This window comes from Melanerpes formicivorus, unplaced genomic scaffold (genome assembly GCF_026170545.1).
Source record: "Melanerpes formicivorus ecotype bairdi unplaced genomic scaffold, bMelFor1.0.p_v2 SCAF_1, whole genome shotgun sequence".
Classification (NCBI taxonomy): Eukaryota; Metazoa; Chordata; class Aves; order Piciformes; family Picidae; genus Melanerpes; species Melanerpes formicivorus.
The window spans coordinates 43,642,592-43,664,177 of record NW_027142353.1 but is presented as its reverse complement, the minus strand read 5'-3'; the positions used below and the strand labels follow the sequence as shown (position 1 = coordinate 43,664,177).

At 39.9% G+C, this 21,586-nt stretch overlaps 1 protein-coding gene across 1 annotated transcript in view; it reads left to right on the top strand.

Annotated features, from left to right (window-relative positions):
- The first annotated feature begins 4,933 nt into the window (after positions 1-4,933).
- PRKX (protein kinase cAMP-dependent X-linked catalytic subunit) overlaps positions 4,934-21,586 on the top strand; it is a 63,384-nt gene continuing 46,731 nt past the window's right edge. The window contains exon 1 of the mRNA XM_068141659.1: positions 4,934-5,389. Coding sequence (XP_067997760.1) covers positions 5,215-5,389 — 175 coding nt within the window. The 5' untranslated portion in view covers positions 4,934-5,214. The remainder of the gene's footprint in view (positions 5,390-21,586) is intronic.

Below are 21,586 nucleotides of genomic sequence, written 5' to 3'. Positions count from 1 at the left end.
TAAACTGCAGGCATTTCTTGAGATTTGCCTAAACCGGAATTAAGAGTCAGACTTTGCTTAGCTGACTTTAAATGCCACAGAAGTAAGAGAGAATACCAGCCTCTTGCCTGGAGTTAGCTTGGGTTACATCTAACTATGTATTTCCTAGTAGAACTAGGCAGATACTTTCAGAATACCAGAAAACCTGATAATCTAAATAAGGCGCCCAATTATTTTCTCTGGTTTTATGGTCAGCTTCGATGCTGCCATGAACTAATTTATTTTCTTAGAACAGTGAATGAAGATCTCTTTAAAAAAATGTTCACAGGGAACAGTGACCTCAGCTGCAGCAACTTACATCCATGGAGTATTCAAAGTGCTTACTTTTTTTCTTTTGAGAGGCAATGAGAGGGACAGAAAAGGCATAAGCAGATGAAAGTGGAGGATAAAGCTGAAACAGCTTGAGAAAACACAACCTACCTCAGAATTCCCCACAGATGAATGATTAGAGCATTTTATGCCCTAAAAACTTGTGCATGGCAATGGCTTGGGGAGCCAAACTGGCTAAAACCCCTAATTATTTTACAAATATAAACAAATTAATTCCTGAACTGGCTCACTAGGGAGCTACCTAAATGTCAGCTCCATGCAGTGTGGGTAGGACTGCTGTTGTGACAGAGGAAGGAGGAGGATACAATCATGGCAGCCAGGATTTGGATCAGCTTAAAATGAGCCACACCTTTCTAAGCCTGAAGCTCTCATAGACTGCAACACGGGGAAAACATGACATTAAATCAATGAAGACCCAATGGACTCTTAAGCCTGACATCTTCCTCTCTTTGATGTCCGTGACTAAAAGAAAATCTTAGCTGTTTCTTTTTCCTTATGCAAGTCCCTAGTCTTGGATATGAGGATATCAACATGAAACCAAAGAGAATTTAAAAAAATGTTGATTCAGAAGACTTACTCTGTTCAAGTATTAGATATGTGTGCCTTAGAAAAGACATTATATGCAATTTAATTTTCAAAGTCCTAATGTGCTAGTATGAATATACATAGTTAGTTCACTGGGGAAAAGAATAACATAAAGATGCATTGCTGCCCTATTCTGTCTTCCACCTAAAGAAAATACCACCAACTATCTTTCAAGAGCTTGTCCAGCACAGTTATTTCAGTGTCTCCTATTAGACAACACAGATAAACATATTTTTCTAAAAATGCAACTTAAAATCGTGAGAGAAGCAGTTTTACATATATGTGAGATATGCTTTCAGAATGTTTAACAAAACAAGTTCTTCAGCAAACGTAGGCAACCAACACCTTGTTTCCAGATCTCAAACTAGTTTTGGCAGAAGTTAGGCATAAACTTGCTCAGAATGGGCAGAAGTCTAGACACCATTTCCACATCTAAACTAACTTAAGTTGATGAACTTCCAAAGTGAGGATTCAATTCAGCAAGACTCTAAAGAATTGAGGTTGTGGATGCAGGCATGTATGTTGTATTACTGGTGCTTAAACTATTTGGATTCATCCACCATACTAATAATAATATAAATACTTAAAAATTAATGATAACCATATTAAAATACAAGTGTGATAGGTGTTTTATGAAGATGTAGATATATTTGCATGATCTGTGATTGCTCATTCTAAGAATGGTCTTATTTCCATACTGTGAAAGAACTACTTCAGATGAGTGGAACACCTTCGCTCTTTCTTTGTCACAGGCAGGGATTTCTTGCATGAAAGGGTACTTGTTTACTTCATAGAACTTACCTAACCAAGAGCTTCTTTAGCAAAACAAAACAAATTAAAACCACACGATTACTAATTACCTTTGCTAGCAATTCTTCCTCCTAAGACCAGTCCCACATTTCTAGGTACTGTACACAATACAGCAAAAAAGGAGATGATACAGAAGTATTTATTAGTAGTAACCGCCACAAAAGGACTTTTCCATTTCCTCCCTACAGGTTTGCACAGGCTATCTAGCAAACCTGTTGTAGTAGTTTTACTATGATGGTGATGGCAAAAATGTGCTTTAACAAGATTTGTAAGGAAAATTATATATTTGCAGGGAAGAACAAAACATGCTTTCAGGCAGACAAATGCAAACCTGCTAAAAGCATAGGAGAGACTCTTTTGTCTGCAGTCCTGGAGACATATAAATGACTGATTCCTTCCTCAGAGTACCAAAAGACCAAGAGTTAGGTACTTAAATCATGAGTATTGAGAAATTTATTTAAATTACTGTTCTCTATATTTAAGGGGAAGAAAAATCATTCAGTAAGACAATCTCTGTCTTTGAGAAGAATCACATGCAACATCTGCTGCATTTAAGGGAAAATGAATAGAGCTAACCTATAGTGTAAGCTCCTACAAGGTACAGAAATGGAAACATAAAGCATCTGCTTTAAGCTAAAGAAACCTGGCTGTAGATACCTCCTGCATGTGTGTGAAAGTGAAAAAAATGAGAACTATGAATAACAAAGGGCAAGGGAAATGCTATGATTATTCAAAAAGTATCTGTGACCAAATGTTCACATAGCAAGTTAACGTAGTGGCAAAATTAAAAGGAAAAAGGAGAACAGGGCTGCAGCCTTTTCTATGAAGTGTGGTCAAAACAGGCAAAACCCTAAGTTTTATATCCACTATTGCAACCCCATGGACAGCTCTACTTCCACATGCAATTTATGAAAGTATGAGTATTGATTCTCAATTTTGTTGTATTTAGAAAGAATGGCATTTTCTTTCTCTGAAATACTGTGAGTAATAATCAGTATCTGCAAGATATATTCTAGGTATTCAGTATTCAGTATTCCTAAGGTTGGAAGAGACCTCAAAGATCATCGAGTCCAACCTGTCACCACAGACCACATGACTAGAGTAGGGAAGACACTACTGCCCACTGCAGGCTTGAACTCACGACCTTCCCATTAAGGGTCTGATGCACTACCAAGCTGGGCCACTTATACAGAGTTGATAAAGTACACTAACAATATGTATATTCTAAATATAAACATTGCAATTATATTGCTACAACTAACAAATACTTTGGATGCCAGTCTAGCAAGGTAGGAAGATAATTTTAATCACAAGAGACAAGACATTAAATAGAGCTAATCCCGTGCTTACAAAACCTTGCTGAATCACAGCCTTTTTGAATATTGTCACACAGGCCTACAGTTGAAGCATGGCAGTAGGAGACTCTTAAAAGGACAGCTTTAACTTCCTGAATACAAGTAATGTAATCATTAATAAAGTTTGTAGCATGAACAGAAATACCAATTGAAAGTAATTAATACTGTCTATAAAATATTTGAAACAAACCAAAACATTTTCAGGAAGATCACATATTGATCTTCTTGGATAGACTGAAATTGAGATACTCTCTTGAAAATGATGATCACAATCAACTTGTACTTTTTCCTAAAAATCATCTCAGTTTTCAATTATTTTGAAAAAAAAAGTTATAATTTTATAGGCACTAAGATTTCTTCAGCATATGAAAGCTTATTTTTAGACTTATCTTTAAACAAATATTCTGATATTCATGGAAGAGGTTTGTTGGTTTGCTCATCTTTTGATCACATAGGTAACAAGTATACAACCTGCAAAAAAATTTACAATTTGCAATTAAGGAATCTTTAAAATAGTCCATTGAAGGCATGAATCACAATAATTTTTGTATACAATGTGTAAAACACAATACAAAAGGAATTAAGTAGTAAAGCAAAATAGAAGTGCAAAACTTGCATTCTGAGTAGTATACAAATGAAATTTGAAATTTTGTAGCAAAAGGAACATTATCCTTGACTAGTGATTCCTGTCAGTCTGACAGGAAGCAGAAGCACACTAACATTTTTCTGAATGAGTCATAACCCTTCACGTCAACAAGCTGAGAGATAAAAACATATGTCATCTGAGTATCATGACTATAAATGAGACTGTAAGGACCCCCTTAACATTCAGGAAAGATATATATTGATTTGTTATACTTGTTAATTTGTTATATTTGTTATATATATATTGATTGTATACTCATTGATACTCTCTTTTATTTTTTTTTTTAATACACACACATGACTATTTCTCATTATTACTGAACCAACTCTACAGAGAGACTTGTAGGCCCATCTTTTCGTATTTAATGAAACAGAGATGCAAACTGCCACCTGTGTGACTTGATTTACCCTGCTTATTGGAGCACAGGGTAGGAGCTGTAAGCAATGTAGAACTGGGCCAGGGCACTGCATGGGAAAAATTAGGATTTCCTTCCCAATTTTGACACGAACTAAGTGACTTGGCTCACACACTCCCTGTCTTTCAGCATAATCATCAAGTTTCTTGGCCGCTGTAGAAGGAGCTTATTAGGTACACGGTTGCTGCTACACCAGATGTCTTCATATCTTCGCTGGGCACACCTTGGCGCTCCCGCCAGCCATTCAGTCACCTAAATATTTTGCAGTCTCGAGCAGACAACATCGAGGGGCTGTGGCCGTCGCAATACCCATACCTGCTTGAAATCAGGCAGTAAAGTAGGAGTAACCCTTTGAAATGTGCGCCTTGCAAGGGCCTCATTAACCATTTCTAACTTTTCGTGGGGAGCGGACGGGACCGTCCTCCGTTCCTCAGGAGCCGCAGCACTGAGGGAGCGCGGCTGCACGCGCAACAGCCGCAAGGGTCCCCTCCACCCTAAGCGCTCCACCCAGCACAGCGCCGCTGCCTCTCAGGCGGGGCACAGGAGTGGCGAAGGACGAGCCAGGAGCACCAGCACCACTGGATACCCACGTGCCCACGGCGGGGAACGAGATCCGCATTCCCGCCGTGTGGCGGGAACGCGCTTCCCCCACCCCCTCTCCGCCCCGCCAGCCCTCTGCGGGACTGTGCTGCAGCAACAGGAAGGCAAACCCCACCCCTCCGGCCCGCGTGCGGCGCGGCGCGGCGCGGCTCGGCGCGGCTCGGCTCGGCTCGTCAGTTCGTGGCTCGGCAGGGTTCGCCTTCGCCATTGTCTGCTGCGAGTGGCGGGCGGCGCGGCGGCTGGCAGCGATGCTGAAAGACTCCGCGCCCCCTCAGAGGCGGCAGCGGGAACTGGCTCCATCTTCGGGGAACAGCCACTCCGCCTGCTGAAGACTGAAAGTTTGTGTCCCCGCCGCTCCCTCTCCTCCCCCTTCGCCTCGCCGGACCGGCTCGTCCTCCATGCGCTGAGCAGCTGCGGAGCGCCCGCTCGGCCCCATGGACGCCTTCAGCGCCGCAAAGGCCAAAATGGGGGCGAAGAGTGGCGGCGAGACGGCGGTGGCAGGGCTGTCGGCGCCTCAGTCCGCCGTGCCGGCCCCTAGCCCCATCGGTCCCGCCGCGCCCGAGCCCGTCGCCTACAAGCTGGAGGACCTGGAGACCCTGGCCACCGTGGGTGAGTGTGTAAAGGGTAGGGCGGCGTGACTAGGGAGGAACAAAGGAGCAGCCCAGGTGCCCGCCTGTGGCCGTGCCCGCCTGGAGTAGGGCGGGCAGCATTCTCGCCTACTGTCGCCGGGTGCGGCCCGGGAGGTGTCCCAAAGGCCGCCTGCACGTTTTCTTTTTCCGGGAGTTCTCTTTTTTGGGATGCCCCCTCTCCTTCGCTCCTTACCCCAACGGCACTTCGGGGCCGCGGCCGCTGGGTGTTGTAGGCCCGTTCGGAGGCAGCGAGGTTGGACCCTCGGCCGTTTAACGGCTGGCAGGTGTCTTTTGGGGCTATCTCCCTTTCCCTTCCCTACACGCCCGTGTCCCTGGGGAGGGGACGCCGGCTGGCGTAGCGGCTGCTCGGCGCCGCAGGGCTGCCAGTGGTGGCTGGATGCAGCTCAGAAGACACGCTGCAGCCTTCGCGTAGTTTGGGAGGTGTGCTCTGAGCCTGTGGGAGTCTGTTGGCATTGTCTGTCCCTGGCGTGGCTGTGAGGGTGGGCTGACGAACCGTCAGAGATCATGGCTTTGATCTGCGGCTGAACGACTCTCTGACCGGGTTTGGCCTGTCTGTGAGATAGGGACAGTCACAGCTGAAGCCGAAAGACCTTTGGATGTGAAAGCCGATTTGTCCGATTTAACTTAATTTACCTGCATCATGATTTCATGATTAAAAAAATCACCATTTACATGTAGTTGTCGTTCAGTGAACAGATGAAGCAGGTTAAATGAATATTGCTAAGTATGTTTCAAAACCCCAACGCTCTCTTGGCAAAGAGATGCAAAGATGCTTTGCACGTGTACAATTTTGGTAGAAGGCTAGGTTGCATCTAACATCTGCAATAGCCGCCAACAACTGCCCGTATTCAGCAGAATTGCAGGGTAAATACATGTGTGATCATGTACATTCATGTTCATATCCACTGTTTCTGTCCCTTTGTGTTTAAATGTACATGTGTATAGTTACATACGTTTTTGCACCTGGTTTGGTGGCTTGTGTATCTTCAACTATATGGAAGCTTTATTACTTTTTTCTTTACAGAATTGTGAAATGATTTTTGGATATGCTTATTAAAGTAAATGCTGTAAATATTATTTTCCCCTAAGCACTTTTCAGCCAAAAAAAAAAAAAAACCCAAACAAGAGTGCACTTTAAGCTCTTCCTTAGTGAAATAGATTGTTTTTAAAAGGTCTTTTAAGATGAAGTTGGAAAGTTCTCATAGTGTGATTGGAGAAGGGTATGTTGTCTTCTCTTGAAGTGCATTTTTCCAATTTGAAATGTGAACAGGGGAAATTAATTGAGATTATTAAGATACTGCTTGAAAGGTTTGTTACGTTTTTTTCTCACTAGAAGTGATTGTTTGTTACATCATGACTAGTTGCCATGGATACAATTGTCATCACAGAAGATTATGACTTCAAATGAAGCATATGCTACAGAAAACTACCAATTTTTACAGTAGGTATAATAGTCATGGAGAAGTTCGTGAGGACAGTGAAGAAGTGTGGAAATAATACTGGTGTTATTTTTAAACCACATCTTTTCTGAGTGTTCTTTCAGGTACTCCTTAAAGATTTAAGGAATAGGAAGGTTTGGATTCTACAATGTATCAAAAGAGGCTTTTAAAAAGTGAGACTGCATATTAATTAATATGAAGACACAGAGAAGAGAATAAAATGTGAAAGGAGAGATAGCTGCCTATCAGGACACTGACAGGATGCTTAAAGAATAGTCTTCCTTCTCTGTTTTATTCAGTTTGACTTCTGCCCCCCCTTCTTTTCTCAAACAGCTCTGAGAAGATTACCATTCTTTGTATCTCTTCTCAGCAGTGTTATTGGCTATTCTGTAGGGAGGAGGAAGACAAAACTCAAAACTTGAAAGGTATAAAAAATGTGCACAGATAAATACATAAAGCCTTATTTTGTCAAGAAGCTGACCTGGCTTTTTAAAAATAACTACTCCATTTGGTTTAAAAATTAGTTTGTGTCATGCCTTATCTGCCTCAATAGAAGACTATTAAGAGGGAAAGAATCTATATCCTCACTGGGAAGCAACGCAGCAGCCTCAAAGTGATACTGAAACCAAACACGTTTATACCTGTGCCTCTGCATGGCACAGTGTATAAAAGATACAGTGCCCTGCTAATGTGTCTAGTGCAAATGAGATCTGAGCATGCGGTTGGGTTGCTCAATATGCACTTACTGACAGGCTACATTGCATTCCTGGGCTACAAGTTAAATCAGTGCAGAATACTATGTAGATGTCTAGTTTAGCTTGGAAAGCTCATTTTTGCTTGGCTGAAACCTTTTGTAATTGAGTTTTAAGTACAGTTTAGATTTATGTAACTGTGTACTGAAAGAGTGTATCTACATGTTTATTTCAACAGTGGTTTAAGTCAGTATTACACTATACTCAGTTTTTCATCTTCCTGCACAAGTAGATGAGATTAATGTGTTGTCATCAGTTTCACCACAGCATTTGAGAGTTGTGTGCAGTTTGATTGGTGTGAAAAGAATAGCAATTTTCTTTCTGTTGATGTTCTCAAAAGCTATATGCCATGTCTGACACATTTGGAGATGTTTGTTGGAAGGGTATGCCGAGGACAGGAATTCTGATATGTTCTCTATTAGAATCCTTGAGGTTTATAGGTGTGCCCAGGCTTTGAAACCATCAAGAAAGTGGCAAAATAGTGAGGTGAGCTCCATGGTCTTACAGCTGTTGAAAAGTAATATTTGAGGTAACAGAATGACATGGTTGTCTGTGAGATTGTGGTCATCTGTAAATTTAGGTACCTTGTAGGATGAAATCCTACCTTGTAGGATGAAATCAAGTTCATGTAGTAATAATAATAAAGCAATTGGAAGCATTATCTGCTTCAAATATAGTAACCACTCTTTTAAATATCTTTTGTATTCTAAGAATATTAAAATGCCTCTGTTAACCTGACCACCATGGGGCAGGCTGGATTGGGCATATTCTCCATGATTTCTGTTGGAAACTCTGTCTGGCTTAGCAAAGAACTCATTGTGAGGGCAAAAACTGAACAGGGAGAACAGTTTAGCATAATGATTAGGAGGGCATTTGTTTCCCCCGAATATCCCAGGACTCAGCCATTGTTTTGATGTCTGTGAGTGCTTTGGTAAAAGGCTTTGAGGGCAGAGACTAGAGAACAAGTATGCTTTTGGGGGAACTGCCCTAATATGTAGTTGATAAAGTGAAGTTGTGGTTTTAGGGAGGGTACACAGGTGGGGTGTGTACTGGTGTCTGTCAGTAAGAGAGACTGAACAGGAAGAATATTTCTTTGAGGGTACTTCCTTAGTGAAGATGGAAGTAAGTGCATAGGGTTTTTCAACTAGTCCTCTTACAGGAAATGTCAGTGTTCTTACTCTAGAGCTATAGAAGGTGTCTGGATGTCCACTTCTGGTTTTGAATTAATTTTCATTTCAAAGGAATTCAAAATGAGTGCTTGCTACAAAACTGCTGCTTGGGCCTCACTGAAATATTATGTGAGTCTCAGTTGAATTTACATACTCAGGCTGCGCCAAGGTAGTTCTGTGATGCACAGAAGCAAAAGTAACTACGCTATTGCTGAAAGTTCTTGGCCCACTGAAGTTTATCTGAATCCATTTCAACCTTTTTGTAGGCCAACCAGTGGAGAACAGAGGCTATGAACACTAGTGCCATTGTTTGTGAATCATCCTTGGTTTTGATGAGTGTTTAACAAGAACAACCTTTCTATTCCAGTAGTCAGAGTGGCTGCAGTCAGGCACCCAGAGATAGTCAGGTTTTGATTACATGCCATAATGAAGTAATTTAGATCATCTAGAACAGTGTCTTCGCTTTTGGATATGTGAAGTTGGGAGAACAAATGTTTTGTTTCTAAATGAAGTGTATGGTAATAGGGAAGGGAGAAGTAAGAAAACTCTGAGCAGAATGATGACTAACTTCTTGTCTTCTCTCCTGTGAGATGTGTTTTCTGCCCATTTTTCGAATTACAATTAATACTGTAACAGACTTTATATATGTAAATTGGATTTTCTTAATCTATTCAATTGATTGAAATATTTTAATAATAGTATTTTCATTCAAAACCTTCTTTTAAACAACTGTTCCCATGAAGTATTTTAAACAAAAGCAGAATTAAAATTTGGGCAAACCACTATTTTAATTTTTATGAGCAGGGGAAAATCTTTTAAAGTACACGGGAAAAGTGAGGTGCATCATAGCTTTTTTTTTTTGTTTTTTTCCCCCCTTAAGTGGCTCAAAATAGTTCTTTTTCTTACCAAGTGTTATTGTTTGTTTCACTATTAAGGTTCTCACCTATTTGAAAACACTGTATTCTAAGTATATGTGAACATTTTTTCCTATTATGTCACCTTTTCTTGATACTGAAATGACAAATAATAATCCATGATTTTACTTGGCAATATCCTTAAATACCACAAGTTTTGAAAGAAAACATAGTCTGCATGTTGTGACTGTAATGGTGACCTGAATTCAACACTGCATTTGTATGTCTTTGAAACTTCAGTCACAAAGCTAAATGGCTTGGATTTTGTTTTTACTCTCTGTCGGTGAAATGTCTTTCTTGCTTCATTTTTCCCTCCCACAAGATCATACTTGTCCCAAAAATAAATGCTTAGTATTGTTACAGCTGATGTTCTAGAGAGGAAATTAGCAGGTGTGACTCAGCTTTCTTCTCTTGTTTTTCCTGTTACCCACTGCTGAGGTGAATTTCAGTAGGATAATGTTTATTGTGGAGTAGGCAGCAACAGGTACTTTCCCACAAGATGCTTATTAGGCTGGAAAAATGAATTGAAACAAATACTCTCTTTTATCTTTCAGAAAGGTCAGAAAAGTGAGAGTATATGGAAGAAGTCTGAATATGTAAAAAGTAAAAGTTCACTTCTTTTCTATCTTCACTGCTAAAATCAGTGTTCAGGTAAATGGCTAGTGTTTGCTTGTCACCTCTTTCTTTTCCCTTAGTCTTACTTAGGTATATAACTGTGGAAATTCTTTCCACAGTTAGATACCTAAGTAAGATCTGTTGTGAACGTGATGGTATGTTATAGAATGGGCTTTAACACTCACATACACTTTTTGAAGATAATTTAAGTCCAGAGATGCCCAGAAGTGCCTATGGCAATGCAAATAATCTGGAACCTGACTAGTGCTAGTATCTCAAAAAATAAGAAGCATGCAAAACTCTTCTCCTACAAAAGTGAAAGCACCTAAAGCACCACCTTTCTCATGCCAAGTTTATGCTTAAGTAAAAATGCATATTCCCGGTAAGGATGCTGTTGAAAAATTCTTCCATCAATAGTGTGGTGTCTCAACTAAAACTGAAAAAGATAGAAGAGAAATAGAGATTTTAATTTCTTTTTTTTTCTTCTTTCTCTGCCCTCAAAGGGAGGAAATTTGAACTTCAAGTACTGGTGGTTGATGGCATGTAGACTCTTGGGGCTTGACTCACTTTTTCTGTGTTTGGGTTCCTGAGTTTGCATGTCTGGACTGTTTGTAGTGGACAGGGAAGGCAGCCTATTGGCAATGGATGTCTTGATATTTCGTCTTTTACATCCTGAAGACTCAGGGAAACAACTCACAAGGTAAAGTGCATTTCATCCTGGTTTGGCCCCACTTTAAGGGTGATACACAATATGTAAATATCAGAAGAAGGAAAAGGGCAGCAGAGTTTATGTATCACTCTTGTTTGTTATGAGGTATACAGCAACAAAGAATGAAATTGTTAAAGTAAAATATGGGAACCTTGCAAGGGCTTGTCTGGGCATTAGCTGTTCTTAACCAAATTAGTTTAGGTTAAGCAGTACAATCCCCTTATTGTTGATATTTACCAGTGTAAAACGTCAGCATTAACTTCTATTTCTCGGAGTAGTTTAGCACAATGTCTTTGCTTGGGAAGGAAGGAAAGCTTCTTTCTGTGTAGTTTTAGAAAGTTTTTAGCAGCTCTAAAGATGCTGGTAGGTAAAATTTTTTATTTTGTTGAGTACTGTATCAGTGTGCACCTGGGATATTCAGTTGATAGGGAAGAGAGATTCTCAAAATTTAGCCTAATTCTGGTTTCTGGCAGGAGGATTATGTGGATGAACGTACAAATATATTTTTTTTTAATTTTTTTTTTTTATTATTTAAAGGGGGAGAAGGTGTTGTATTTTACATCAGAGCAGTGTTTGGGTTTTTTATTCCTTTTTGAATACCAAAGATAGATCAGAGATTTTTTCCCTTAGTATAAACCTTTCTTCACTGTAGAGGCTAAATCTAGAGTGCTAAGGAAATTTGTCTGGGAGATGGGTGAGTGAATTTTTGAAAGCAGTTAATGCATTAGTGAGTGGAATGTTATAGAATAATAAAATACTAAAAATATGTCAGTCTGAAAAAATTTAGTCTTGCTTTGCTAATTTTGATAAAGGAAATGTTTAAATTTTGTCCTTTGTGTCATGTTTACTGTTTTGTTTTGGGTAAATAATATATTTCAAGGGTATTGAAATAACTTCAGTAGTGATGGTGATACTGTAAGGTAGCAAGTTCAAGACTTCTTTCTTGAGGGGTTTGAAAAGATGTTACCTCTGAATCATTGAGTGATGCTTGTTTTCTTTAAAGGTTTGTTGGGAGAGGGTATAAAATAGATACAGTGATTGTATGAGCAGTTGTGCCTTGAACCTGTCAATAATCTGAAAAAAACCCAACTCTGAGAATAATACAGATGCATCATTCTGGAAAGCATCTTTGAACTTGAAAACATCTTGTTCTACTCTGAAAATACTAAACTAGCAATCTAATTATGTGGCTTAAGCATTTTTTTTTTTTTACATAGTTTAAGGACCACAGTGTTATTAAACTCTAAATTTTATGGGTTTACAATCCAATTTAAGCAACTTAACTGTTCAGTGTAGATAGCTAAGCTCTTTTACTGAAAGGCCAAAAGATGACTGGATCAGGAAAAATAGTTCTGGAAGTGTAAGTCCAAGCATACTGGAAGTATTCAGAATGTGCATTTCTGGATATATCTACATTGTAGCGTATATAATTACAGTCCTGATACCTAAGATATATTTAAAATTTTTTCACTGAATTTTAGTATAACTGTTACTTGTATTGCCAAAATGCTTATACTTTAGGGTTAGTAAAATAAGCTTGCCTGAGCAGCTGTGTAATGCTCATGCTGAAGGATTTGTGTTAGTATCAATACTTATTTTAAGGTAGTTTGAGGATGTTTGCATTGCAGAATTGCTCTTCACATGTGTGGATGCTCATTTTTTTGGCCTGAATTCCGACAGCTGCCCCATCCAGTGTTAAATTGTGGTGATCAGCAGCATCAAGCTACCCTCTTTCTTCACTCCCATTCCATCCTGTAGCAGTTGATAGCTAGTCTGCTAATTGATTGACAGTAACTTTTGTATAAATAGGTTGTAATTTTTCTCCAGGGAATCAATTGATCTGCTTTGATACACTTATCTCAGACAAATTGCAAGCAGGTATGGTTTATTTACTTATTTATAACTAAACCATGTTAATGAAGGAAGCATCATTGTCACGTGACTAAACTGCATTGTGTAACACGTTTCTGTATAACATCAATGGCATTAGAATGTTAGATGTGTCTGTTGGGTAGACCTGCTTAATGGAATCATTGCTTAAATCTTGCTTTGACCAACATCTTTCTTAGTCTGTTAAGGGAACATGGAACTCAGCTCAATTTGACCAACATTATCGTTAATTAAATCTGAACCATATTCCTCATTCAATTTCAATACTTTGTGTAGTGTCTGGATTTCTAGTCTTGTGACTCCTTATTTGTTGGGGAATATTTATTTAATATCAAAATAGAGCAGATTGGTTGTATCCTTTCATTTGGTTAGCAGTGTATTTCCAAGGTGGCATGCCAACAGGTTATGGTGTCTAAACGAGACAAATTTTTATGTAAGATCTTTTTTGCTCTTATTTATTTTCTGAATATTCAGTTAGAATATAATCTACAATTATCTCTACTGGAATATGAATTATATTTATATGCATATATATATTAAAATTATATAAACACATACAACATAAGTTCTGCAGCTTGATGTAGAAAGAGCGAGAATATGTACAAATCTGCTCATTCTCTGTCAGCATGCAGAGGACTTCCTACTTGGCTATAGCACTTAGCAATTCTTTGTTTCTGCAAATTATTCATACAGTATCTATAGCATTTAGCAATTAAAAAATAACCTTTTTTAAAAACTTCATAAAAGCATTTATTCTGAGCCTATTTTTTCATGGAATAGACTAGAATAGAATTAACCATGTTGGAAAAGAACTTTGAGATCATCAGATCCAACCCATCACCCAACACCATCTAATCAACTAAACCTTGGTACCAAGTGTCTCATCCAGTCTCTTCTTAAACACCTTTGTATTTATTGGAGTACTTGAGAAAGGCAACTCAAGCAGCTTTATAACATAAACTAGTATTAGCAGTTGTAACCTGTGACTTAAACATGCATTTGCTTTTCTTCTGCACACTTGACATTGTCTTAGACATACTTTTTAAAAAGCCCTATAGCTATCAATACAATACATTGTTTTACCTGGGGAGAGAGACTATATAATCTCTTGTCTGTTACAAGGGGAAAGTATGTGGCTTGAGTTTTTTTTAAGATTTTTTATATACATGACTCTTACACAGTTGGTAATGATTTGTTTTTTTAAAATTATACAAAGTGACCATTTAGGGTGCCCCTTATGCAAAATTTGAATTTTGGTATGGTTCTTCACTAAAAATGTAACTTCGTCCACAGCATTTGTGGCATTTGCTTGATTGCTCTGTTTGTATTGGGGAGTATGGAGAGTTCAAACAGTCTGGAATATTTACAGTAGTAGCATTGTCTTTAGCATTAGGTGCAAGGAGTTGTCTGGATTAAAGCAAAATGTTTATGAAGTATTACTTTTATACCTCCCTGATAGTGCTTCAGTCAGTAAATTAAACACTCCAGAATTATTTAAGTACCTGTTGAAAAAGCTATCCCTCCAAAGACTCTGAAAACAAGCTAAACTGGGTGCAAGAGTCTTATTTTGCTGATCTACTAATTATGATGCACTGTAATAGCTATATGGATGGCAAATATAAAAAAAAATCCAAACAAAAAAGAAAACAACCCAAACAACACACACATACACAAACAAAAAAAAACCCAGAACAGAAGCGACCAATCAACCAACACGGCCTTCCCTTTTCCCCAAAAAGAAAACCCAACAAAAAACAAACCAAAACCCAATCCAAACCAAAACCAACCAAAAACCCCCACACAAAACCAAGAGGCTGGGACCTGACTGCTTATGTAAAACTTGTGGGTGCTATAATAACAGACTCATCTAGCTACCTGCCCCAAAACAGATGACACACTGCTAGCCTCAGACTTCTCTCTCCCAGTTTGGTATTGGCTTCTTAAACCTCCTTAGGTGCAGGAGATGATAGCCTGTACAGTTTTAATTTACACAGCCTGCCAAAAATAACTTCAAGAATGCACTGTAAAATTTTAGTTTGTTTTCAGCAAGATCAGTGGGTAATTCCTTTTCTGTCTCTGGAGAACAAACAATGAGGGCAGCTGCTGATCAGCCTGTTTCTAAACTGAGATTCTTATCCTCTCTTCCATCAAAATGTTTCAGGCTGCATGTCAGTATGCTGAAATTTAGTTCTGACTTCTGTGACTTTCAAAGGCCTACGAAGACTTCTGCAGTATGTCTTCAACCCTTGCAGCTGTCACACTCAGATGTGTTGGATGTAAAAGTTAACTGAATCAGCAACGCTGTTTTTCTTCCTTTTCACTTGTATACATTTCATCCTTTATCAGTTGAAAAGTAGAAACTGATTGGGGCTCTTCCATTCCTGATGCTCTAAAGCCTGTGAAAGCTATCTACTTTAAGTGTTTAATAAACTATATCCTTTGTTCTGAATGTCTGAGTGAAGTGGGATTGTAGAATTAACTGGTTTTATCTGCAACACTTATTGTAAGCTTTTTCTTGTGGTGGTTAATTTTTTGATGCCTTTGTTATTAGGTAGGCCTACATTTTTCAGTGCTTCTACTGCACTGTCAGTTGTAGAATAAGCAGAGGATACAGCATTTCTGTCTTGATTTTGCATAATTCTGGGAAAACAATGCTCTGGAAAATGGTGATACAACAATTTGCATGTGCATTTTGTGAAATAACAGATTTTGATATCTGAAATCTAAACAGTATTTTGGAATTATACTTTCTTCCTCTTCTCCCCTCCACCCCCCCAAAAGTGTAATATGATTTAATTTTGTGATCAGAAGGTGAGCATAATATGTGGCTAGGGTATAATTTCATAAACATTCAACCTGACATCAGAGGCAGAATGAGAAATAGAATCACAAAATCCTGTTTAGCAAGGATTTTTAAATCTTTTAACATGAAATATACATTTTACACTATACTGCAGGTGATGTTACTTATCAGTGAATTCTTTATCTGTTGAGAAGAGCTTGCAATATATGCCCATAGCAAATACAGAAGCAACATTGTAAAGTGGTAAACATGGAAGACAAGTGCCTTTGTGGCTAATTAGCCAGTCCCTCAGCAATGTTTATTTTTTTCATACAAGTCTTCAGGTTAACCCATGAAATGTAAAGCAGGCTTTGTTTGCATAATTACTGATTTTATAGATTAGAATATTCCTGTTTCACATTGCTTTTAAGTTTCTTAGGAGTGTACTTCGGTGCTAAAAGCCTGCAGTATAAATAATTTTGTCTTTGAATCTTCATCTCAAATGTTAAATGCAAGAAAAGTGCTTTGAAACTATGCATTTGGGGACAAGGGTTCACACCTCTGCTAATTTTAAATATTCTTTTGCAATTTTGCTGACTTTTTTGCATGGTCGCAATTTCTATTTTGTTATAGATAGTTCTAAATGAAATGAGGACAAATGAAACAGATGAATAGTGAGAGAAGGTTGGCAGGCAGTAATGGGATGAATGCATTGGTGAGGCTATACTTTGAGTGCTTGAATTCCCACTTAAAAACTGTGTTGGTAAAAGAGTAGGATAAAGAGATCTTAACACTGTTTTGAGACGCCCAATTTTGTTTAGGTAGGTTTGTATTTCCCCAATACTGTTTCCTTTCTGAGTAAACCAAGTAGAACAGAGTGAATGTCCCTCTAGAAGCAGGAGTTGGTATTACAAATGATTGTATGCAAAGAAAAAAAATGTTACTATTGCTTGATTTGGTAGTTGTATCTGAACTTGTAGCTGTGGCTAGTTGAATGTGCATTGTCTGCCACTTTATGTTACTGCTTCATCTGGAAATAAGCCATCTATGGATTCACTGATATCCTAAACTTGGATGGTCTTGCATGAAATGCTGCCAATTTATGTCTTGTAATAAAATACATTGACAAACCTCTCTCTAATCTTCACTCATTCTGGTATTTGTTGGAGGAAAAAAATTCTGCTGACATTTGGATGTTACTGCTAGGGAGAGATGCAGAACTCCATGGATACTCCCAGACCAGTGTTGATACCTTGACTAATTTGCTTTCGTTTTTGATAGTGGTGTTAGAAGCTTAATTGTTTGAGAAAAAACAGAACTTTGTTGCTTGGCTTAATGTGATTTTCTGAAATGCGGTTCTTGAAATGAAATTAAACTATTTGTAGCAATAGGGGGAAAAAAGGCCAACGAGATAGAAATGTGAGGACACTTGCAGGAGGGGTAGAATTGACAGGAGAAAAGTCATACTATTGGATTGCTTTGCTTTGCAGATCCTTCCATAACAAAGTTGATTTAGTTGTATTAAATTTTAGAGTTTACCCAATGTTCATATAATCAAAGTGTTTTGCATATTGTACACAGACCTAATTTTAAAGACTGATGGATTCAGTAAAGTTGACTAAAAGCAGCAGTAGAGTGAAAATAGGTACTTCTAGGGATTTTTTTAAACATTGGTTGTACTTATTTACGGGCAAGTCTCATTAAGGATAACATTTAATTTTTACAACAAGAAGTAAAATATTTGTGTTAGTCATTGTCACAGCATTCTTCTGGTCCCTTATGAGGGAGTACATTTTGGATAGTGCAGTTCTATTTTCCTCTTTCATCAGTGATATAGGAGGATCTCATATATAAAATAATAATTTTAGGGGTCTCTTTCCTTTCTTTTGAGAGTGTTATTTATTCCTAGGAAATGTGCAAGTATGTGACACAAACTGCAGTTCACTTCATAGGACATGAAATACCAAATATGCCTAATAATTATTCTTGTTTTCTTGTTTGTTCTCTTCAGCACAGAAGGATGCCATTTACCTTTGCTGCTGAAAACATGGTTCAGCTTTTGCAAAAAATGCTAGTGGATGATAAACTAATAAACATCAGATAGCAGTAACATTCAGTTGCAACTAATTTGGGTTACATACAAACCAATGACCCAGCCCAGATAGATGGGAGTTGTGTTTGTGTGGCAGTGTTAGGCTATGCCTTTAAAATTTAGCTGCAGATTTTAAGCAGAAAAGTAGAAAAATATAAATAATTCACTATTGTGTGTAAAAAGGAAAACATAAGATTGTTCTAAGCAAATTCAGTGGGCAAAGTCTGGGGTATAGAAGCAGTTGTACCATAACATCTTTCACATTTCACTTCCATTCCTTTTCTTTTTCTCCTGTGGTCTTAGTTGTTCTTTTTCACTTGGGGAGATAATAACCACTTCTGGCTGGCCTTGAGAAAAGATAAGAACACTAACACTGCTTCTCTCTCTCTGCTCCTTTTTTTCCTCTTTGGTACAAAGGGAAAGGGGGGGAGGTATGGGAGGGGTGGCAGTGGAGCAGCTTCCCTGGTCTCTGGGAGAACCAGAGGGGTGCCAGGGGGGCTTCAATGTTATTTTCTAATTGTAAATATCTGTATAATATTGTAAATACTGTATATTTTGTACATATTCATTGCATTCCATTGTGGAGTGTAGTTTTTGCTTGTAAATACAGCTTCTGTTTACTTCCAACTGAGTTAGTCATGGTAAGTTAATGAGATGGGAAACTTCAACCTGCCAGTTTTTCTGGTACTTTCATCTAACCCTGCCTTCTAATTTTAGCACATTTTTGTTTGTGCACTCTTTCTTTAATATTAAAGTCTGGAATTATGAATTGTATCAAAGTACTTATTCTTTAAAATGAATAATTCAAAATACATTTCTGTTGAAAGGTGTGCTATGCCAGCTATAATGGCAAGTGAACCTCTTAATAAATAATAATGCTACAATTCTTGAAAAACAGTCTACAAGGGCATGTGAAGTACTCTTGATGTGAACTACAGCTCAAGGGCATGTGAAGTACTCTTGATGTGAACTACAGCTCATGAGTTCAATTATCTGTAATTTAATCTATCCCATGAAGGCGGTGTTCGATTTGCTATTCATTGTTCTTCTTACTACAGAACGTGTTTTTGTTTTTCCGAATTCTGAGATTTTTTTATGGAAAGAGAGACTGGGACAGAGTAATAGTGTAAAGCAACTATGGAAGTAAAACCTAACTTGTGTTTGGGTAAATGGGTGTATAAGTGACATAACTGCTATGATGTAGCTGCCATCACAGAGACGTGGTGGGACAACTCACATGACTGGAGCGCTGCAATTGATGGCTACAGGCTCTTCAGGAGAGACAGGCAAGGAAGAAGGGGTAGAGGAGTGGCCCTGTACATCAGGGAGGCACTAGATGCCATTGAGCTGGAGATCAGGGATGATCGGATTGAGTGCTTGTGGGTAAAAATTAGAGGGAAGCCCAGCAGGGCAGACATCCTGGTTGGAGTCTGTTATAGGCCACCCAACCAGGATGAAGATGTTGATGAGTCACTCTATAGGCAGCTTAAGGCTGTCTCAAGATTGCCTGACCTTGTTGAATTGTCAGTATTCAATCAAGCTAAGAGGGGCAGCAAGAAGACCCCCACTCTGGACTTCCAGAGGGCGGACTTCAGGTTACTCAAGGAACTAACTCAGAAGGTTCCTTGGGAAACAGCCCTTAAAAACAAAGGGGTCCAGGAGAGCTGGACCTACTTCAAGGAAGAACTCTTGAAGGTGCAGGAACAGGCTGTGCCAATGTGCCAGAAGATGAGCCGCCAGGGCAGACGGCCAGCCTGGATGGGTAATGAACTTCTAAAAGAAGTAAGGGGAAAAAAAGAGGGTGTATCATCTTTGGAAGAAAGGTGAGGCAACCCACAGATTGTTTAAGGATGTTGCTAGGTCTTGTAGGAAGAAAATTAGGGAGGCAAAAGCACATTTGGAGCTTAGACTGGCCTCTGCTGTGAAGGACAACAAATAGTCCTTCTATAAATATATTAATAGCAAGAGGAAGGGCAAGGACAGCCTCCACTCCTTGGTGGACCCAGAGGGGAATGTTGTAACAAAGGATGAGGAAAAGGCAGAGGTACCTAACACCTTCTTTGCCTCAATTTTTACTAGCAGGACAGAATGTCTTCCAGACAGCTGGCCTGAAGAGCTGGCAGTTGGAGTCAGGGAGCAGTATAGTTCCCCTGTGATCTAGGAGGAAGTAGCCAGAGACCTGCTTAGCTGCTTGGATCCCCACAAGTCCATGGGACTTGATGGGATCCATCCTAGGGTGCTGAGAGAGTTGGCAGATGAGCTGGCCAAGCTGCTCTCCATCATTTTTCAGCAGTCCTGTCTCACTGGAGAGGTCCCAGAAAACTGGAATCTGGCCAACGTAGTGCCCATCCACAAGAAGGGCCGGTTGGATGAGCCAGGGAAGTATAGGCCTGTCAGCCTGACCCCAGTGCCAGGCAAGATGATGGAACAGATCATCTTGAGTGCAATCACACAGCATTTACAGGATGGCCAAGGGATCAGGCCCAGCCAGCATGGATTTAGGAAGGGCAGGTCCTGCCTGACCAACCTGATCTTGTTCTATGATCAGGTGCCCTGCCTGGTGGATGTGGAGAGGCCTGTAGATGTAGTCTACCTTGACTTCAGCAAGGCCTTTGACACTGTCCCCCATATCAAACTCCTGGCCAAGCTGTCAGCCCATGGCTTGGACGGGAGCACACTGCACTGGATTAGGAGCTGGCTGGAGGGCCGAGCCCAGAGAGTGGTGGTGAATGGTGCCACATGCAGATGGCAGCCAGTTACTAGTGGTGTCCCCCAGGGACAATGCTGGGCCCCATGCTCATTAACATCTTTCTTGATGATCTGGATGAGGGCATTGAGTCCATCATCAGTAAATTTGCATACAACACTAAGCTGAGGGCAGGAGTTGATCTGCTAGAGTGTTGAGAGGCTCTGCAGAGGGACCTCAGCCGGCTGGACAGATGGGCAGAATCCAACAGTATGAGATTTAATACAGCCAAGTGCCGGGTTCTGCACATTGGCCACAGCAACCCCATGCAGTGCTACAGGCTGGGGTCAGAGTGGCTGGAGGGCAGCCAGGTAGAGAGGGACCTGTGGGTACTGGTTGATGGTAGGCTGAACATAAGCCTGCAGTGTGCCCAGGCAGCCAAGAGGGTCAATGGCATCTTGGCCTGCATCAGGAACAGTATGGCCAGCAGGAGCAGGGAGGTCATTCTCCCCCTGTAGACTGCACTGGTTAGGCTGCACCTCGAGTACTTTGTCCAGTTCTGGGCCCCTCAGATTAGTAAGGATGTTGACTTGCTGGAGCGTGTCCAGTGGAGGGCAACAAAGTTGATGAGGGGTTTGGAACGCAAGCCCTCTGAGGAGAGGCTGAGGGAGCTGGGGTTGCTTAGCCTGAAGGAGACTCAGGGGTGACCTTACTGCTCTCTACAACTACCTTAAGGGAGGTTGTAGACAGGCAGATGTTGGTCTCTTCTCCCAGGAAAGCAGCACTAGAACAAGAGGACACAGTCTCAGGCTATGCCAGGGGAGGTTTAGGCTGGAGGTTAGGAGGAAATTTTACACAGAGAGAGTGATTGCCCATTGGAATGGGCTGCCCGAGGAGGTGGTGGGGTCACTGGTGGTGAGAGAAGGCCTAGCTCTGCCTCCCCTACAAAAGAAAGAAACCACAGCTGACTAATTCAGAGAAGCAAAGCTATATTTACAAGCAAGATGAAATGCAGTTAATATATTCACAATATATACAATATTTACAATATATACAGCAATACACGTCAAAGAAAGTAATACAGAACAAAACTCCCTCCTCCAGACAG